Genomic DNA, 20,363 nt, shown 5'->3' on the forward strand with positions numbered 1-20,363 from the left:
AACAAACGGCAAATCAGTATTAGGGTGAGTGAGAACAGGGGCACACGTAAAAGCTTGTTTTAGTGCTACAAAAGCAGCCTCGGCCTCTGGGGTCCATTTAAATGGAACCTTTATGGATGTAAGCCTTGTCAAAGGTTCGGCCTTCTGACTGTAGTTGCGAATGAAGCGCCGATAGAAGTTGGCAAACCCGAGGAACCTTTGCAAGGGCTTCCTTGATGTCGGAGAAGGCCACTCGACCACAGCCTGTATCTTTGCTGGATCAGCTCTCAACTGGCCCTTCTCCACAATGAACCCCAGAAACTGGACCGATCGTGCATGAAACTTGCACTTCTCAGCTTTAACATACAAACGGTTCTCGAGCAGCCTCTGTAGAACCAGCCGAACGTGCTGTCTGTGCTCGTCGAGGTCTCTGGAAAAAATAAGAATGTCATCTAGGTATATAAAACAAAAACGGCCAATCATATCTCTAAGAACGTCATTAACCAGATTTTGGAACACCGCCGGCGCATTAGTTAGTCCGAACGGCATAACCAAATATTCAAAGTGGCCCCTGGTGGTGTTAAACGCAGTCTTCCACTCGTCCCCTTCCCTTATCCTTACCAAATGGTAAGCGTTGCGCAAGTCTAGAGTCGTAAAAACCGTTGCGGACTGCAAAGGTGCAAACGCCGAGTCCAGGAGCGGGAGGGGGTACTTGTTTTTAATTGTTATTTCATTCAGGCCCCTATAATCAACGCACGGTCGGAGCGATTTATCCTTCTTATCAATGAAAAAAAAACCCGCCCCCAAAGGGGATTTGGACGGTCTGATAAGCCCGGCCGCGAGAGACGATGTTATGTACTCATTAAGGGCCTCCTGCTCCGGCTTGGACACCTGATACAGTCTAGAGGAGGGCAATTTAGAGTTGGGAATCAGATCAATGGAACAATCATAGGGGCGATGTGGTGGAAGTGACTGTGCTAGGTCCTTGCTAAAAACCAACTTGAGGTCATGATATTCACTGGGTACTAAAGACAAGTCAATTGGTGTTGGTTTACGAGACACAACTGCTCCCGGGGAAGCTGAGGCCGCACGCAAGCAATGAGAGTGACAATGGACACTCCAGTTATCTATTCTGGGGACCTCCCAGTTAATGTCTGGATTATGCTGCTTAAGCCAGGTTAAACCAAGAACAACCGGAGCCAATTTGGTGGGCATAACAAAAAACGGCCGACGCTCACTGTGGTTACCAGATACCACCAAGGTGAGAACGTCAGTCTCATGTGTTATGGTTGAAATCAAGTCTCCGTTAAGGTCCCGTACCTCCCGGGGCTCCTTCAATTTAATTAGAGAACCACCAAGTGTGTCTATGACTGAATAATCCACGAAACAGTCATCAGCCCCCGAGTCGACTAAAACAGTTACCTTGCAACTGCGCTCTCCCCACGTTATAATCCCTGGTAATTGTAGTCTCGTGTTCTTGAGCTGTTTGGCAGTCTTAGTAGCCGTGTGCGGGTACTCACATTGAGGTGGTGGTGTGCCACTAGAGGGGAAAAGCCTCGCTGCGTGGCCACTGTCTGATGTCGGTACCTGGGCAAGATGGCCGCCGGAGGCTGCACGGGGATTCGTGGGGCAGGAAGCGACGTGATGGCCAGGTTCTCCGCAGTACAAGCAGAGCCGCGATGCCATGCGTCGGTGGCGCTCCCTTGCGGTGAGTCTCTTCCCGCCGAGCTGCATAGGTTCCTCGTCAGTCGTTGGCTGCCATTCAGGGTCCGACGAAGGAAGGGAAGCCGGACGGGAGACAGCAATGCGCGCCGCTGGGGCAGCCCTCCCGATGACTGCGTTTGTTGACCGGCCGTGCCACTCGACGCCTCTCTCGCGCTCTCGCTCTCGAAGTCGATTGTCCAAACGTACCGCAAGTCCAATAAGGTCCTCCAAATCCGCTGCTTCATCGCGAGCGGCTAGTTCGTCCTTCACAAGCGGATTTAGCCCCCTCCGGAATATACAGCGTAAAGCTGCGTCATCAAAGCCGCTCTCCGCAGCGAGAATGCGGAATGAGACCGAATAGTCTGCGACGGAAAGTTTTCCCTGAGTTAGGTCTAGCAGGCGACTGCCAGCCTCCTTACCCCGAATGGGGTGATCGAAAACCCTCCTCATCTCCCCAACGAATTCAAGAAAGGAGTTACGAACTTCGGGGTACTGGTTGCTGATTGCCATGGACCACGCCGCCGCTTTTCCGGTTAGGAGGCTCATAACGAACGCTACTCTGGATCTATCTGAGGAGTACGTGAGTGGTTGTTGGTCAAAAACTAGTGAACATTGATGGAGAAACTGCCCGCACGAGCCGGGTTCCCCCCCATAGCGTGGTGGGTGCGGAATGTTTGGCTCACGCAACGGAATGGAAGCCGGGGCAGACGGCGCCACGAGGGGAACGTGCGCAGACGCCGCGGTCGCAGGTGAAGCGGAACGGTAAGCGCAAACCTGATCCACCCGTGCCTCAAGAGAGCACATATTAACTGTAAGGGCTCTTATCGCCGACATGATCTCACTTAAAACAAGATCATGCGAGTTAGCGTTCTGTCCTGGCTCGTTGTCATCAGGGTCCATAGTTATGGCCGAGATATTCTGTTAAGGATCCGCGAATGCGGAGAAACGACTGGACCCAAAACAGACAACAAAGAGGATGCGTTCGGGGATTTATTAATCACAAAATTAAAAAACACGTGAACGCGGTAACAAGGGAATAACAAAAGGGGTCCGTGACAAAATATGTCGACGGGGATCAAAAAACGCGAAAACTGAGCGGAGGGCAGAGCGCCAAAAGACAAACAAAAATACACTCAATACCTGCACAAGGTAGAGGATGACAGAACTAAGACGTCAGACGAACCAGAGAGCAAATACAACGCGACTCGAAAGCAGTATATGTGGATGGCAACCAGCAAGAAAAATATCTCGGCGTTCTTCTCTTGGATGGCCTGCGTTTATATACTATCGCTGATGAGCAGGGATTAGCTGCAGGTGCGACGCCGGCACGCCCCCACAGCCGGCTCTGCAACAAAACAAATTCTGACCAGCGGCGGAACGTGACAGTGTGGAGTTTGCATGTTCTCCCTGTGTCCGGTTACTGCGGTTTCCTCCAACATCCCAAAAACATGCAAGGCAGCATGAACCCTCTAAATTGTTCTTAGGTACGATTGTGTGCGTGAATGGTAATCCGTCTCCTTGGCTGGCAACCAATTCAGGGTGTATCCCATCTACTGCCTATAGACCCTACTCACGTGACGTCACAGTCACGCCCCCGCGCCATGATGTCCGGATACTAGTCATGTTAATGCATTAGCGCTTCGTAAATTCCTCCTATTATGGCGTGTTTTTCTGCTCGTTAACATTAATAATCAAAACGGTGAAGTCGTGTGTGGCGGTCAGTTGCAAAAACAGAGAAGATAGACGGAGAGACTTGAATTTTTACCGTATTCCGAGAGACCCGAAGAGGAGACCGAGACTGACTGCTGCAATTCGACGAGAAAACTGGGCTCCAAACGACTACCGCAGATTATGTAGTAGTCATTTTATATCTGGTAAGATGCATTTAATATATATTTAGAGGGTTTTGGGCTGACAACCACAATTAAGATCATTGCTAGGCTAATCGCCGACAACATACACGTATGTATGTAGTGAGAATCTATCTTGTGCTTGGAAAGGTGAGTTACGAAATTTTCAATTCAAAATCTTTTGTTATTGCTAACATCCACTGTCAAGTCTAATGTATTTCATGTCGTTTGTCAATGGAGTTAGGGCTTTTAATGTTTATATGGTTTAGCGATAGCACTCTCACTACATACATACGTGTATGTTGTCGGCGATTAGCCTAGCAATGATCTTAATTGTGGTTGTCAGCCCAAAACCCTCTAAATATATATTAAATGCATCTTACCAGATATAAAATGACTACTACATAATCTGTGGTAATCGTTTGGAGCCCAGTTTTCTCGTCGAATTGCAGCAGCCCATCTCGCTCTCTTCTCTCCGGGTCTCTCGGAATCCGGTAGAACTTCAAGTCTCTCCGTCTTCTCCTTCTATCCTCTCTGTTATTGCAACCGACCGCCACACACGCCTTCACCATTTTGATTATTAATGTTAACGAGCAGAAAAACACGTAAATAGGAGGAATGTACGTAGCCGTAACAGATAAACATGATGTGTTGACGGACAATTGGGCGGCACCAGTCAGGAGGAAGGAGTTGTGACATCACGTGGGTAGGGTCTATAGTGAGCTCAGATAGGCTTTCGCACTTCACGAGGATTAGTGGCATGGAAGATATATGACTGAACGAATGATACCATCTTAACTTATTATGAAGCAGTCTTAAAAGTCAAATCCACTTGTCAAAAGTACAGTTGACCCTCATGATGATAGCACCTCACCTTACGAGTGTTTCACAATACGAGCGTGGTCACGAGAGAAAATGAATCTAATTATGCGAGCAGATTTTCACGATAGCGATGGGCGAAATCCAGAAAAGCCCATATCTCGTTTTGCATGTCCGAGTGCCTCGGCATCACACTGGGTGGCGTATGAGCATCTCACAACAGAACCCCCCCATCTGCCTACCTGCCACTCATCCTCGTTGTCTCCGGTGACAGAATTTGTGCATTCAATTTGTTCTTACATGTGAACATGAACCAGTTTATGTACACGCAAAATGGGGCAGCACCCCATCCCTCCTCCTGCGGCCCAGCAAAGGAGCCATCGTCACCCCCTCCGGGATCCAGGGTGGCCCCCCGGGCCACCCGCGCCCCCATCACCCCATCAACCGGCCTTCAAGTGTCCTCCTGTATGTGTTTTTGGCAACTAACCAGTGTTGTTAATCTTACTTTTAAAAAGTCATTAGTTATAGTTCCAAATTACTTCTCCCAAAAAGTAATTGAGTTAGTAACTCAGTTACCTGAATTTAAGAGTAATTACTCAGTAATAGTTACTCAGTAAAGCACACGTCTTTACCTTTGTTGCTTTGTGGTCAAAATTTATATCTCAGCTCTACAATAACGCTGCTACTTAGCTGGTGCTTGCCAGTTATGCTGAAATCCATTGTGAAGGTCTTAAGGTTAAGTGTGCACTCTTGTTACCACTATCTTTGGGGTGACTTCCTTCTGGAGGATCAGCTGTGTTTCTCACTTTACGCAGATGTGAAGAAGAGCTGAGCTCATTCACATGACTGGTGTTCCCACTAGGGTTGCCACCTTTCAGAAATAGAAATAAGGGACGCCCCCCCTCGCGCCCAAAGCCTTACGGGCGAAAAAAAGGGGCATCCCAAAAACTCCTAAAATGCATAGAAATGTATGTATGTTTAGATGAGAAAACAGTATTGTGCACTTTGTGGGCATGGCAGTTTCCTTGCAGCAGATTGTTTTTTTTTTTGTTTTTTTTCTGCAGGTTAGTGAAAACGAAGTTGTGAATATCGTAATTAACATTTGTGTTGTCGGGACTGAATCCGGTCATGTGATCCATTGACAAGCCAAATTTCTTAAGGGAATGTTCCAGGAGAGCTACAATTCCAGCAGCTGACTCGTCTGCATTCTCTATGAAGTCCAGCATTTTGTTGGTGAGCCCAGACTCTGGACTGAAGTACTGGACAGGAAGGGGAACATCTTCCTGCTCAATTTACACGAGGCATCGGTCTGTATGGAGAATTGGATGGGTGACGTTAAGATCTTAAGCACATCACCCACTGCCTTTGGACCCAGGACTTGTTTCAACAGTGCCTCTTGCTTGTTCTCCCCAAAGTCATTTTCTTCACCATTTTGGAATCACAGAGAAATCTTCTGATCGAGCCTGTGTCCACAGTCAGCACTATTGTAGCTCTGGCTGGCTACGTTTTACTGTGTGGTATACCTGTGTCACCTCAGCTGCAGTAATTTAGAGGGTAGGAGTGGGATGATGTCAAATTCACCATTAATCAATCAATAGATAGCATATATTTGCAGTAGGACTATTTATTCAGTGTTTATTTGCTGTTAATCTATTACAAATAATTCCAAATGAGTAGCATTAGTTAGCGTAACAAAATAACATGTTCTTTATGGGTACATAAATTCATTTCATATTGACTGATAATAAGTGCATTTTTCAAAAAAAAAATCAACATTCCTAAAAATAATCAACCATAGTAGCAACTGAAATAGCCTAGCTATGCTCCTATCGATACAAGATGTATGAAGGTAAATAAAAATATAGCCTATATATGTTATCCATATACAAAAGCATAATAACATACCAAATCAAGCTCAGGGGATGTTTCAGGTACAAAGAATTGTGACGAAGGCTCTTCTGGGATCTTATATTCCGTTTGTGGAGGTCCCCTGCAGCATGCTGTTTTACACTTCTGTGAGACGGCGCAAAAACTTTCCTGCCTGCCTTGCAGTTCGCGTTATAATCATCATCAGTGACTCTATCGAACCACTCCAGTCTATTTTTTGGAGACGTTTCCCCTTTTGAGGATGAAGTGGGGTGCCCTGAACTTCTAATGTTTAAGAGACATGTTAGTTTTGAAAACGCGCGGGGCGGTGCGCTGAGCAGAGAGAGCGAGGTAACTAGGCAACGAACCCGGAAGTGCAGTGCAGGGCTGACAGCAGCGGGCAGACAGATAACTATCTTGCTGTCTTTAATATCTCCTGCCCTTTTTGTTCATTATTGTTGGCTCGGTGGTCACTCATGAGTGCAGGTGTGTGCTTGTGTGTGACAGACGGGCAGTGTTGTTAATAACGGCGTTACAATATAACGGGGTTACTAACGGCGTTATTTTTTTCAGTGGTGAGTAATCTAATTAATTACTTTTCTCATCTTGGCAACGACGTTACCGTTACTGAGACGGGAAAGGCGTGCGTTACTAAGTTGGTTGAATAAAAAAAGTCAGAGAGACAGACTCACGGAGACAAGAGAACAGAGCAGGAGTGGGGAAGACGCCGTTGCAAACACGATGCTAGGTGGCTCCAATAATACCTGACTGTAGCCTACAAACTACGCCCACATGATACGGTAGATATCGCATATTATAGAACTAGATGCAAATGATAGACACGGCTGCATTAGCAACATGTTATAAGGACTACATGCGTTAGTAAACAGCCGCCATCTTAAAGCAGTAGACCTCTCAGGAAGGCTCTGTTGTAGAGATCCTTCCTAGCGAACCTACTTTAAAAAAAAAAATTTTTTTTAATCTAAAATGGTCCTAAATCGGCAAAATCTTGACTTAACTCTATCTTTAAATGATGAAACAGTTTTAAAACTTACACATGTTGAAAGCAGACAGAAGGGAACTAATGCAATAGCGGGAGCAATTTTAACAACTTTAACGGCTGATTCACAACTTTAAATGACTTTCACACATAGCAAAGGTTACTATCTAGTTATCGCAATACCCTTGTGTCTAGTTAAGTGGAAGGTAAAGAATTGGGCTAGGGCCAATTGTCCCAAAAACCCTTTAAACTTCACATTGTGTGACTTTTTTTTTTTTTTTTTTGAGAAAAAAAAAAAACATGAAAATTATCACTAGTTACTTTGCCAAGTAACTAATTACTCTTAAATTCAGGTAACTGAGTTACTAACGCAATTACTTTTTGGGAGAAGTAATTTGTAACTGTAATTAATTACTTTTTAAACGTAAAATTAACAACACTGCAGACGTGCATGGGGTGGGCGCACCGCCGCCCGCCATGCAGGAGCCGCGGGTCGCATGGGGTCGACCCATGGGACAATTGTGAAATACGGAATCAACTGCGTTCCTTATTGGTTCAATACAGAACGCAAATTTTAATTCCCAATTACGGAACAATTCTGTATTTCAAGGGAAGGGTGGCAAGCCTAGTTCCCACCCTTAGATGACACTTTGCAAATATTGCAAGTAGCTCTTTCATTTTCACCTTCTTTCCTGGTGAAGTGTAGCCAAACTTTGGAGCCAGTGGTTCTTTGGAGCGAGTGGGTCTTGGTGTCATGCTAGTTTGATGTGTCTGGACAACAAGACACGTCACGTCACGTGACACGTTCCTAAAGACGCGTTTTAATGACGCAATATGCATCTTTAGGAATCGTTAAAGGGATCATTAAGGCTTTTTCATTGTGATGTCGAGGCCTTGAAACACTAGGAACCGGTTCGGAATTGGAATCAGATTTCGATTCCCATCCCTACTGTTACCGGCACCCCCCAAGGGGCCGCTGTTACTTTTATTATGACCGGCATTGTCAGTATAGAGCTGCGAGGAGGAAAGTGGTCGAGCGAGAGGGAGTGAGAGAGTCGAGAGTAGGAAAAAAGTGCGCAGTTAATGTAGACTCGAGTGGCAATGTCCCCCATATGCTTTTGTTTGTTAATAAAAGTACCCACAAAAAGCCATCCGACACCTCTCGGTGTTTTTGTGCACGCCGCCGCCTTTCTGGAGGGGAAATCGAGCGAACCGAAAACAGCCGACGACAACGAGCCAACGTGAATCGCCGGCCCACTCTTCACTCTACGGTGAAGAGTTTAAAGCACCGCCAATTACCAATGAGGGCGAATTGGTAACACTGGGGGCTCGTCCGGGATTCTTCTTCATCATAAGTGAGGTGTTAACGGACGCGGACGTGCAACGCCGAGATGACGGCTCGTGACTGGAGCTGGCAGACCATGTGGGGTGGACGAGTGCAGCACAACTTTTCGCCTAAAAATCCGTTTCTGGCGGATTTAGTGGAAACGGTTGGGCCACAGTCGAACCACGCAAGCGGCGTCGACGACGGACGGGTCGGTGCGTACAGCGCGAATGGACAATTGACGAGCGGCCTCAGGGCGCAAACGGGCCTCGTGGCGACGCCATCGAAGGGGCAATGGCTGCTCACTCCGTCTCCAAAAATCCATTCTTCACGCCAGTAAGTGATTTAAATGCGGCCAGAGGTGAGTCAGAGACTGTTGGAACATTTTGTGGCCCTTTGTTGGGCAAAGTTGCGTCCTCCACGCAATTCGAAGCCGTGTGTGAAGTAGCAGAAAATGTCGGAGGCCTAGGAAAACTTTCGTTAGGCCCAGACTGCTATGAAAATGGACGCACAGCGGCGAAACGCTGCAGTTTTTCACCACACGATGGCACTCTGCCTCTATCCTGCGGTTCTCATGATTATGCTGATGGACGGAGGACTGTTGTCAACCGTTGCTCAATTAACCAGCCTGAGAGGCTGCACAAGGATAGTAGTGATGATGAGTGTAATGAGAAAAGGGAGAGAATCCCTACGTTACAACCTGAACAGTTTGATGGCACTGGTTCTTGGAGAGACTTCTCACACCAATTTGAAAGCTGTGCTTAAGCTAACCATTGGTCCGTGAGCACGATGGACGTCCAACTGCGGTGCAGTCTAATGGGAGCAGCTGGAGCTATCGTCCACAAAAACCCTCGATCTTCTCGGTGGAGCTACCAACAAATTGTGGATGAAGTGGAATCTGCCTACGGTCCACATTCAGAGCATGCTGCCATTGTCGCCGTGGAGTTGTGGCAGAGGAAGAGGCAGCCGGGCGAGGCACTACATAGCCTACGTGATGACATCTACGAAAAAGTGTCGATCGCCTACTGTTGGAATTGTTGTGCATACAGTTAACATTTATGCTTTCCTTATAGGTACCAGATAGGATAACCTCTGTCTAGTTAGCCTTTCCTTTGTTCTGGGCCATGTGGCCCCCATGTGATCTACTCAATGTTCCATGATGCCTTCCTGACCCCTCCCATCCTATTGTTTTCCCCTGAATAAATAAGGTTGCTTCACAGTAGCGGTGCAACGGTTTGCGGTTCAAAGCCGAACCGTTCAGTTCGCCCTGTACGGTTCAGTACGCCTTTATGAACCGCGCCTTTTCGGTTTTGTAATTAATGTATTCCGAACGCTTGTGGAATGAATTGATCGAGCTCTGTGTGCCTGTGTGTGACGTGAAGCACCGCTGTGGAAAAATTCCCGCCCCGCAAGTAAATGTCGGATCGCTGTCAAGCGCCTGTGAAATAGAAGCCGAGTAACGCCCTCCTTCGCTTACGAGCGAAGTGAAAGTGAAACAAGAAAGAAATCACTATGGCGAGCGGTGGAGAGACCAAATTTTGAGGAAGCACCGGCTTCTTTCAAATCTGCCACCGCAGCAACATTTTGGTTTCCCCATGGATTACAATGCGGAGGGAGAGAAAATATTGAAAAAAAAAAAATTGCAAGCATTGCTCAGCGCTTGTTCCCCATGCTAATGACAACATTTTTATAACATGACTCCGGCACCTCAGCCAGCATCACCCACAGATATCACTTTCTCAGGGTAAGACAACCCCGTAGATGACACCAGTGAAAACACACGGCGGATTCGTTAATTTATTTGCAACGCTTGACCCACGTTACATTGTTCCCTCACGGACATATTTCTCCAACAACATTATCCCCGACATTTATGAAATGGCACGCTAAGCCATCGAAGATGATTTCGCTAAAGCACATAGTTTCGCCCTGACCACTGATAGATGGAAGTTGGACGTCCAGTGCTACAGAGTGCTACTACCTAACTGTGACGGTTCACTATAATTCATACCTGTCAAATTGAACGGTCTCGTCGTAATTTGTACAAGTGAGCACTCATTTTTAAATGTGTACTCCGTACATTACGTTCAAAATCTGCACGTTTTTCGTGCATTACGATTTTTTTCCCCATCCGTTCGGATTTGGTAACCGTTTCTGCAACGAGACAATGCGTTGGTCGAATGACACGAGAAAAGTCAGAGACTCGGAGAGGTAAGAGTGTTTGTTGAGACGCTGTAGCAAATGCGATGCTAAGCTAGGTGGCTCCAATATTACCTGACTTAGCTGACAACATACAATCTACGCCTAGATACCTCATGCATATAGAACTACATGCGAAATGACAGACTCTGTGGCGTTAGTAAACAGCCGCCATTTTAGAGCAGTAAACTTCTCAGAAAGAGGTTCGAATCGAACCGTGGGCTAACTGAACCGTTGCACCCCTACTTCACAGTGAAGGAAAAGAGTCGATTTATCCTTGTTACAGGTTGTTTTATTCTTATAACGAACAGGAGATGATGACACAGAACTCGGGAATAAAAAAGAACAAAGAATTTACACTGAAATACAAACAAATACAGACGAGACATCTTGGTACCATCAGACAAAGGACAAAAGTGCTCCCGCCTCTCTGCTCGGAATGTCTTTTTCTTCCCTCTAACTTGGGGGCAGGGTCAAATTACTTGGAATGTGCATTGTGCACCCCCATCTTGCTAGGACTAGCTAATATTTTCCAGATGTGCCGCTATTCAATGGCATACACTGTCTTATGATGGAGAATGCAATGTCCACATATGATTATTGTGAATAAATGGAAATATATCTCATCAATTCCCTCTTTTGAATTCACAAGAAAATTGAATTCACCCAACTAAAAAAAACAAATCAACAAAGAACAAACAACAACAAAAACCAAGTAGACTTAAAGAACAAAACCATCACAAACAATCCGAGAGGTGACGGGTTGAAAAACGTAAAATATAAACAATTAAATAAAAATACAATACCCCAAAAAAAACATAACATCTGAGTCCTGAAAGCAAGACACTTTCTCATTTCCCAAAGGGTGAGCACACACGAATTCCCACAGTCTGTCCCAAACAGGTGTGCAAAGTTAAAGTCAGTATTGCTGTAATCTCATGGCCTTGGTGTTAGGGTTGAGCCCATAGCTTTTTCTTCGGGAAAAGGGTTCGGTCCATGAAAAGGGTCAGTCTTATGTCGATATTCCATGGCTCAGTATGAAACTAATCCTTTTTGTCAATGTGTTTTGAAGAAAACAATAATCGCAATTCTTAACGCAGTGCCCAGTCGTCGAGAATGCAGTTCAGAAAACAAGACTCAATCATCAATATCTAATACTATATCAAACACTGACACTGCCCTCTTTTATGCTGTAATCTGTTCAACTAAAAAAACACAACATGCAATATAGAAAAACATCAAATCATGATCAATTAAGCATTAAATGAGTCAGCCTAGCTATAAAAAGCAAAGTAGGTCGCTCATTTAGGTTGTGATGTCATAGTTGCTCATAAGAAAGTAAAACAAAATATGTATTAATACTATAAAAATGGTCGTGTATAAGTGATGCAAGTTAAACATTTCTCAGAACTATCACTTAATGACCTGATTTTAAAAAAAATGCTCGTTAGAATTCTACAGGCAGGAAGATAACTGTCACAATTAAAAATTCATTCATGTCGAAAGAACCTGAAAACACTCACGCACAGAAAGGACATCACACTCGGCTTGGATGAATCTCGGACCAATTTAAGCCAATGGGTGCACCCACTCTGGGTCCATTTCAAACTGAACTTCTGGAGTGAGTTTGCTGCACTGAAAGTAAAGGGGCCGAATAATATTGCACGCCCCACTTTTCAGTTTTTTATTTGTTAAAAAAGTTTAAATTATCCAATAAATGTTGTTCCACTTCTCGATTGTGTCCCACTTGTTGTTGATTCTTGACAAAAAAATTAAATTTCATATCTTTATGTTTGAAGCCTGAAATGTGGCGAAAGTTTGCAAGATTCAAGGGGGCCGAATACTTTTGCAAGGCACTGTATATACAGTGGGGAGAAGAAGTATTTGATACACTGCCAATGGGTTTTCCCATTGACTGTGTATGAAATACTTCCTCTCCCCACTGTATATATATATATATATATATATATATATATATATATATATATACTGGACTGTCTCAGAAAATTAGAATACACAATATTCTAATTTTCTGAGACAGTCCTGTACATTAATCCACCATTTAAAGCAGGGGTGTCCAAACTTTTTGCAAAGGGGACCAGATTTGGCGTGGTAAAAATGTGGGGGGCCGACCTTGGCTGACGTCCTTTACATAGAACAATATACAGGACTGTCTCAGAAAATTAGAATATTGTGTATTCTAATTTCCTGAGACAGTCCAGTATATATATATATATATATATATATATACATATATATACATATATATATTAGTCGACTAAATGTAAAAAAAATCGGCTGACTGAGCGGGAAAAAATTAGTCGTTTGGGACAGCCCTAAAATACATAATATTACACCATAGTTGACACTGCTGTGCCAGTGACGCGTGGAAAGACTAGAAGGTGTACAGGACCAGTCTGTGGTGCATCAGGGTGGATGATACCTTGTTACAGCACAAGTACATCCTGTTTTTTTCTGCTTGTTGTAACTAATAAACAGAATGTGCAAAGATTTTGGTTATGTATTGGGTATTATGATAGGAAGGGCCCTAGGTCTACCTTCATTTTCCCTCTTGAACCGTGTCGCCTCTTTGGAGTCATTCAAAATCATGCACCTATCGGGTCTCCTTTTGAATATTGGATCCATCTCGAAGAGATAAACAACAACAACACCTTAAAATTATAAATTTGCAAACAAATAAAAAACGTTTTGTTAGAGAAAACACATGGTAAATGACCACGTTTGTAACAATTAAATACTTACACATCACCTCTGGACTAAACTACATCTAAAAAAGGACTGATTACAAAAACTATTGATCATTGTACTATTTAAAACAACAGGCCAGTAGCCTAACTCAGGTAAGTAAAGAATATTCACTTGTTGGAACATCAAAAACATTTAATTGTGTTTATCTTAGAGATGTCCCGATCCGATCCAAATATCGGATCGGACGCCGGTATGGGCAAAAAAATGCGTATCGGTATCGGAACGCAATGAGAAACTGACCGCATTGCATCCCAAAAGTAAACGTAATGCTTGTCATAGACCCGGGTAATGCCAATGCTCAACTCACAGCTTTAGCTCAACTCATGCCGCTGGCAGGGTCGGACTGGTAATCTGTAACTTCTGGAGGATCACAGAACGGCCGGTGCTCTGGACGGCCGGCGGCTGCCATACACACATCACTGTTTTTATCCCCCTATCCGTCATCATTATCTACAGTTCGCACCTAATCCGACAGGTGGCAGCAATGCGCCTGGCTATTAACCGCCAATCTTATAGGAGAACGAAGAAGTGAGCCATTGCCGCAAGTCGCTGTGACTCTGAAAGACATGCTGTGGCCCACGAAGGGGCAGGATAGAGCGATAAGAGCTTTGGCGGACTTTCTAGTTGCCATCGGGCTGAGATGGAATGAAGAGTTGTTAGGGATATTGGCAATTGTTATCCACCAGGTAGCTACAATTTAAATGAAATAAATGGCAACTAAAGAGCCAGTGTTTTAGCTGTAAAAAAAAAAAAAAAAAACGTATGCACACGCAGCAGCAATATTGATTCAGAAGAAATATAACAAAATATTAATAAAATGAATGATTTTACTTTAAAATTTAGGTAGTTAAATTAATTTGTACATTTTTAATCATGTATATATCGTTTTGTTTTCTGGTTAATACTTTCCAATGAAGGTTATGTGTACAGGATTTGTCTTGAAATGTTTATTGTATTTTCATTTAAATTCATTATTTGTGTGGCAAGATTAATTATGGCATAAACAATGAACTCATTTTATAGACACAGGGGATAGGTGTTATTATAATCAATTGGATACATAAAAATTGCTTTAAAAAATAAATTCTTTCATTTGTTTATTCAGGTTGATCATAGAGCTAGGGCAGAAGATGAATCCAACTCCAGTTCAGCCTTGCAGTACTTTGAGTGCCCCAAGTCAGGCAGTCACAGTTTAGACACATTTTCTTCATTTTTCTCTCAAAGTGCACAAAATTGATGCATTTTACAATAAAACATTTTCTAAAAATTCTCCTGGGGGGCATGCCCCCGGACCCCCCTAGAGGGTCTGTGTTTCCCTTCGTACAGCTGAGTCAAAGTCCAGGGCTGCTTTTTAGTCCCAGTCCGCCCCTGGCTGCTGGATAAAAAAACACAAGAATACCTGACTGCTGCTGACAGCCGGTACAAACTATGTCAACGTCGTTTTACTGGAGATAATAGATATCATATATATATATATATACTGGACTGTCTCAGAAAATTAGAATACACAATATTCTAATTTTCTGAGACAGTCCTGTACATTAATCCACCATTTAAAGCAGGGGTGTCCAAACTTTTTGCAAAGGGGACCAGATTTGGCGTGGTAAAAATGTGGGGGGCCGACCTTGGCTGACGTCCTTTACATAGAACAATATACAGGACTGTCTCAGAAAATTAGAATATTGTGTATTCTAATTTCCTGAGACAGTCCAGTATATATATATATATATATATATATATAGAACTAGATGCAAAACGACAGACTCGACCGCGTTAGCAACATTGAAGTATTGAAAACCAGATGCGTTAGTAAACAGCCGCCATCTTGAAGTAGAAGACTTTCCTAGTAGGCTGTTGTGAACCTTCTAAGCGAACCTAATTAACTTTTTATCTAAAATACTCCTAAATCGGCAAAATCTTGACTTGAATCTATCTTCAAAACAGTTTTAAAACTTTCACATGTCGAAAGTAGACAGAAGGGAAATTATGGAATAACGGGAGCAATTTTGACAACTTTAACAGTTGATTCGCAAAATTAAATGAATTGAATGTAGTTTAAAGCTGCTGATACAGAATGGGGACTTGCGTATTTTATTTACTGTTTTAAAATGTTAACTTGATACTAAAATAGTCGTTTATTTAAACCTGAGAGGCTTTTTATACAATTTTTGTCACTAATGCACGAAACATTAGAAGCATCTAATAGCTTGGGGGGATTTGTGGGATTTTCCACTGAGGTTGTTGGTGTGTTTTGCTTTTTTAAGACAGTTTACAATATTATTTGCACGTTTTACTGACTGACTATGCAATTTCTGTTTGTTATTTATCATGTTTTGTGTTTGTCACACAGGTCAGTTTCTTGTTACCAACCGTTGTATGTTATTCAAACTCACCTAATTCAGCTGGCTAGTTGTTATCAACTAAAACCTTTTCAACATGAGTCTGACAACTAAGTAAGGAGGCTAAATAACTTTAAACTTTAACACATGCTCAGATAGGTCGGTATTGGCCAGTATCGGTATCGAATCGGAAGTGCAAACCAATATCGGTATTGGATCGGAAGTGCAAAAACCTGGATTGGGACATCCCTAGTTTATCTTACTACGTTTGCCTTCTTAACAAGTACAAAAACGTTTGTTTAAATAACAGGGTAATAGCCTTAACTTTGAAATAAACTCACCGTTTTCAATTATATCGTTGTAGGACGTCCGTCTGAAAATTGCAATCCATCATTCTTGAGTTAATTCTATTCATTTCTGAGGCCACTGGACTACATATCAACACGACGTCCCTGTCATGATTTTGTTTTATAAACTCGACACAATACACATGCGTTGTCAGTCTCTGTGCACGTACTGAATATTGACCGAGGCTCTCTTCACCGTAGTTGCCAGACACCATTACTCGTGTTTCATTCTGAGCCTGAAGGCACACAGCAGTGACGTAACGAAACAGCCCAGCCCGTGTGATTGGCTATTTTAGAAGGAGACGTCTGATTGGCTGCAGACAGGCTCCGTTTAGAAAAAATGCTTGTGTTCTTCCCGGCTGCGGGAACGGAGTGTCAAAACGATCAACACACTCGTAAGTGGGAATTTGAAATTGGAAGCATGCGTGTAAAACAATTCACACAAACTTTTGACAAATGTGTGTTTCGCGTGCTATGTGTTTACGAATCCCACAATACGTGTGTGTTTCGTGTCCTATGTGTTAAATCCCACAATACGTGTTTGTTCATGTTAAATGAGTGTGTGCATCGCACATGTGTGTGTGTTCCTTATGAGACTAATCCGGCCCCATAACTAATTACTCTTACAGTCAGGTAACTGAGTTACTAAGGCAATTACGTTTTTGACAGAAGTAATTTGTAACTGGAATGAATTACTTCTTTAAAGTAAGATTAACAACACTGATCACTACATACCATCACACGGGTTTCCTATAAAGATTAGATCTGACAATGGCACCCACTCAAATTCAAACATTTACAGGAAGTTTAAAAAGCATTAGGATTGAAACATACATCCGAGAGAATGAAAAGAAATATTAACTCATTCACTCCCAGTCACTTTCACCTGAGCAAGGACGGTCGCTCCTGGCCGTTTTACTGGATTTTGACTGATTTTGTAAGGCCCACAGAAAATTCTGTTCTATTGCTATATAAACATGGAACCCAACCAAAAAAGATTAGACTCTCTTTTTTCATTAGGAAAAAAAAGTAAGTTCATATGTTTTTCCATTGTTTAGAAATCAGCATTAGAAAATGGCTTAGTTTGAGCAATTTTCCAATTTCTGATGAAAAAAACAGAACTTGAGCTTTTTGTGAACGCATACATTTCAAATATAACTTTGACTTTAACACAGCTATTTTTTGCTTTAGTTACATCCCAAACATCTGAATAATGTTTTCCTTTTACAAAATATCATAAAGAACAAGACAAATTGAGCTTTTGATAGCAAAGTAACAATTTATTTACACATAACTAACTGAGAGATGACGCTGTTGTCGCGTCGACAGCCTTGTAAACTTTTCCCTCATCGCTGCCTGTCTCATAAAGATGAATTTTTTTAGTCTCTGCGAGATCTGCGCGGCGAGCCCGTTGCACTGGTGGTCCCGATCGTTCGGCTCGGTCGTCCAGTGCCGGGCATCCAGGGCGCTCTCACGGTTGTTCTGCTCGGTCGTCCGCCGCCTGGCATCATTCCCCTGGCGCTCTGACCGTGCAGCCCGGCCTTTTGTTGCTGTTGAATCAGGTTGTGGGTCTTACCAAATGTGCTACTGCCCTCCAGTGGCCAGTTTTATTGCTTTAAAATGGATTTTCATCTTTGTGCTCTGGAGCTCAGTTGAATCAGGACCCAGAGATGTCTTTTATGAAAAAAAAAACAAAAAAAACATAAAAGACGTCTTTGGGACACTGAAAAGATTAATACATTTTGGGAGCAAGTGAGTTAAAGAAAAACTGGCCAAGGCCTTGCCCTCCTCAAATCTTAATTGGCTACAGGCTCTGCCATTAGCATTAATGAATGTGAGAATGTCATTGAATTCAGCGAAAGGCTGGACTCCTTTTGAATGTCACACTAACAGATTATTTCTGGCCCCAACAGCTCCTCTAGGAATGCAGGAGGGTCCAGGCCCGTCCGAACTCAAACAATTAACATTTACTTTTTCCTCATATGGCAGAATGGACAGCCTGACGCCCCTCCAGACATGAATGACTGCTAACATGTTTGTTCAAAAGTGATTAAACGTAAGTGGTCTGAACCCAGGTGGACAGGTCCCCACAAAGTCACTGAGAGGACGTCATTCGCAACCTGGTTCATATCTCCTCTACCAGACCGGCAAAGACCCCATCAGGCCAGACGCTTTCTCCACCTCGCGACCCACCAAGGTCCAACTAAGTGTCGGCTGACCCTTCTTGATGACATCATTCAACAGAGGTGAGTTCACGGTATAAGAGCAGAATAATCCCGGTGACTTGGCCTGAAATCAGGTAGTCTACCCTAAGGTCCCAAAGAAGTTAACTGTGCACTCAAATGATCAGAGCCATCCTAGAGGCAAAGATGCGAAACTTCACTCCGAGAATGATGATGCACTCCTTCGGTTGGCTTTTTGGCCTTTCCCTACTTCTTATCACATCTGCCGATGACTGCCCCGTTCCGGTATCAACCGAGATTGTGACCATCGGAGCATATGGGGCGGAATCCTCCACTTCAGTCACAACCAGCGGAGAATGTGTATCCATCCCGGGAAACGAACAAGTGACTTTCGAGTTTGATGCTTGTAGATATTATCCGTGTGGCTGGGCTTCTAAAAGTCATTATTATTTGTCTTCCATCTCATGGTCATACGAGACAACAGTGGCTTATTCAGGGAATGACTGGCAGATATCCTGTCAATCACGCCCTCGTCCTGTGGAATGTGGGAAGATGGCTGACCTGTCAATCACACCCTCATCTTGTGGAATGTGGGAAGATGGCTGACTCCATCTCGTTGGTACGAGTAGGGGAGCTTGGTGCGGGCAACCCCAGACTTGCCTTAACGGTAGATCTCAGAACTTTTAACTTGTCCTCTTTGATCACAATCACGACATCGATGCAGGGCAGTTTTATCCTGAAAGAGAAAAGATATCGTCATCGCACACACCATATAATTGTTTGCATTAGTCTAACACATATACAGTGTATAGTCTAACACATACATATGGTACAGGTTTTCGTAGGCACCGTCTAACTGTTTGCATTAGTCTAACACACGTAATATAATTAATCAGGAAATAGTATCATTTTCATATTTACGGTAGGACTACACTACTAATATAAAATAAATAGCACACCATAGTTTAATGAGAAGAAATAGAAGAGATACACAATGCCGTCTTATCACAAGATTGACGCACCAACTCTGGTAATCAGCTCTCCCAGCAAACTCCAAGGACAAAGCGCTTTGTCCTAAAACAAGTACAACCAGCCCGGACAGCAAAGTTGATAGCGGGCGTCCCAATCCGTGCACGAACCGAAGCCGCCCAAAACCGGCCACAGAGGGGATGGCCCAAAAGCAACGCCCAGAAACGCCTTCGACAAGGCCCGCCTCAGCAAAGACTTTAAAAAGACTGGACACTGAGATAAGACAAGATTTTTTCTGCTCGGAAACATATAGCCTTGTTTTGGATCCAGAATGGTCCCTCCGTCGTCTGTTTTTGCCCTGTTTTTACCATTGTCGACGAATAAATTGTCAACCTGTTTTCGGTGAGTGTTCTTCAAGCTTTTGAAACATGGAGTCAGTACAAAGGGTTAAAATAAGAGGACGCGCGAGATTCGGCCTTCCCGGCGGGCGCACACAGAGCAGTGTCAGCCGAGCGGCAATTGTTTTGGCTGGTGCCGTTCTCGGGTGCGTCTGGGCCGGGGGGGGCGAATTTCAACAGTTCACAGTTCAAAATTGTTTAAATTTGTTGTTAACCCCTTATGCTTCTTCTGCAGACTTTATGCCTTTTCGAATATGCCAATCTTTTCCACAAAATCTAGCTCCCCACTGAGTGGGTCAGGCAATTCCAGGACAAAGACCTAAAGGGACGTCTTGTAGCTGGTTTATGGTACTACTCTAGCTTCACCATCAATGTAGCAGGTCAGCCCAAAACTCAACAGGAAGCGTGTCAGAAATACACAAAATCAACAGGAAGTGGACCGTAAAGGTGTCAAAATTAAAAGGAAGTGAATAAACAGGATGTGACCTGCAAATGCCACAAATTTAATAGTATTAGACCAAAAACTTACAAAAAATGACCTGCTAATGCCCCAAAATCAACTTGTAGTGACCCGGAAGTTTATTTGCCAGCAGAGCATCTCTCCAATTTCCCTGGGA

At 43.6% G+C, this 20,363-nt stretch overlaps 1 protein-coding gene across 1 annotated transcript; it reads left to right on the forward strand.

Annotated features, from left to right (window-relative positions):
* Nucleotides 1-691: 691 nt before the first annotated feature.
* Nucleotides 692-19,745, forward strand: LOC130906070 (uncharacterized). Its single transcript, XM_057819975.1, has 3 exons — nucleotides 692-2,445; nucleotides 18,272-18,442; nucleotides 18,547-19,745. The coding sequence occupies exons 1-3, from the start codon at nucleotides 2,354-2,356 to the stop codon at nucleotides 18,983-18,985; spliced, it is 702 nt and encodes a 233-aa protein (XP_057675958.1). The 5' UTR covers nucleotides 692-2,353; the 3' UTR covers nucleotides 18,986-19,745.
* The last annotated feature ends 618 nt before the right edge of the window (nucleotides 19,746-20,363 follow it).

Source organism: Corythoichthys intestinalis, chromosome 18 (genome assembly GCF_030265065.1).
Source record: "Corythoichthys intestinalis isolate RoL2023-P3 chromosome 18, ASM3026506v1, whole genome shotgun sequence".
Taxonomy (NCBI): domain Eukaryota; kingdom Metazoa; phylum Chordata; class Actinopteri; order Syngnathiformes; family Syngnathidae; genus Corythoichthys; species Corythoichthys intestinalis.

Excerpts from the sequence above, each read along its gene's own strand:
- LOC130906070 (XM_057819975.1), top strand. The coding sequence starts at position 2,354 with ATGTTTGGCTCACGCAACGGAATGGAAGCCGGGGCAGACGGCGCCACG. Across the intron at positions 2,446-18,271 it reads GTCGCAGGTGAAGCGGAACG|GTGGACAGGTCCCCACAAAG; the intron begins GTAAGCGCAAAC and ends GTCTGAACCCAG. Across the intron at positions 18,443-18,546 it reads GATGACATCATTCAACAGAG|AGCCATCCTAGAGGCAAAGA; the intron begins GTGAGTTCACGG and ends TCAAATGATCAG.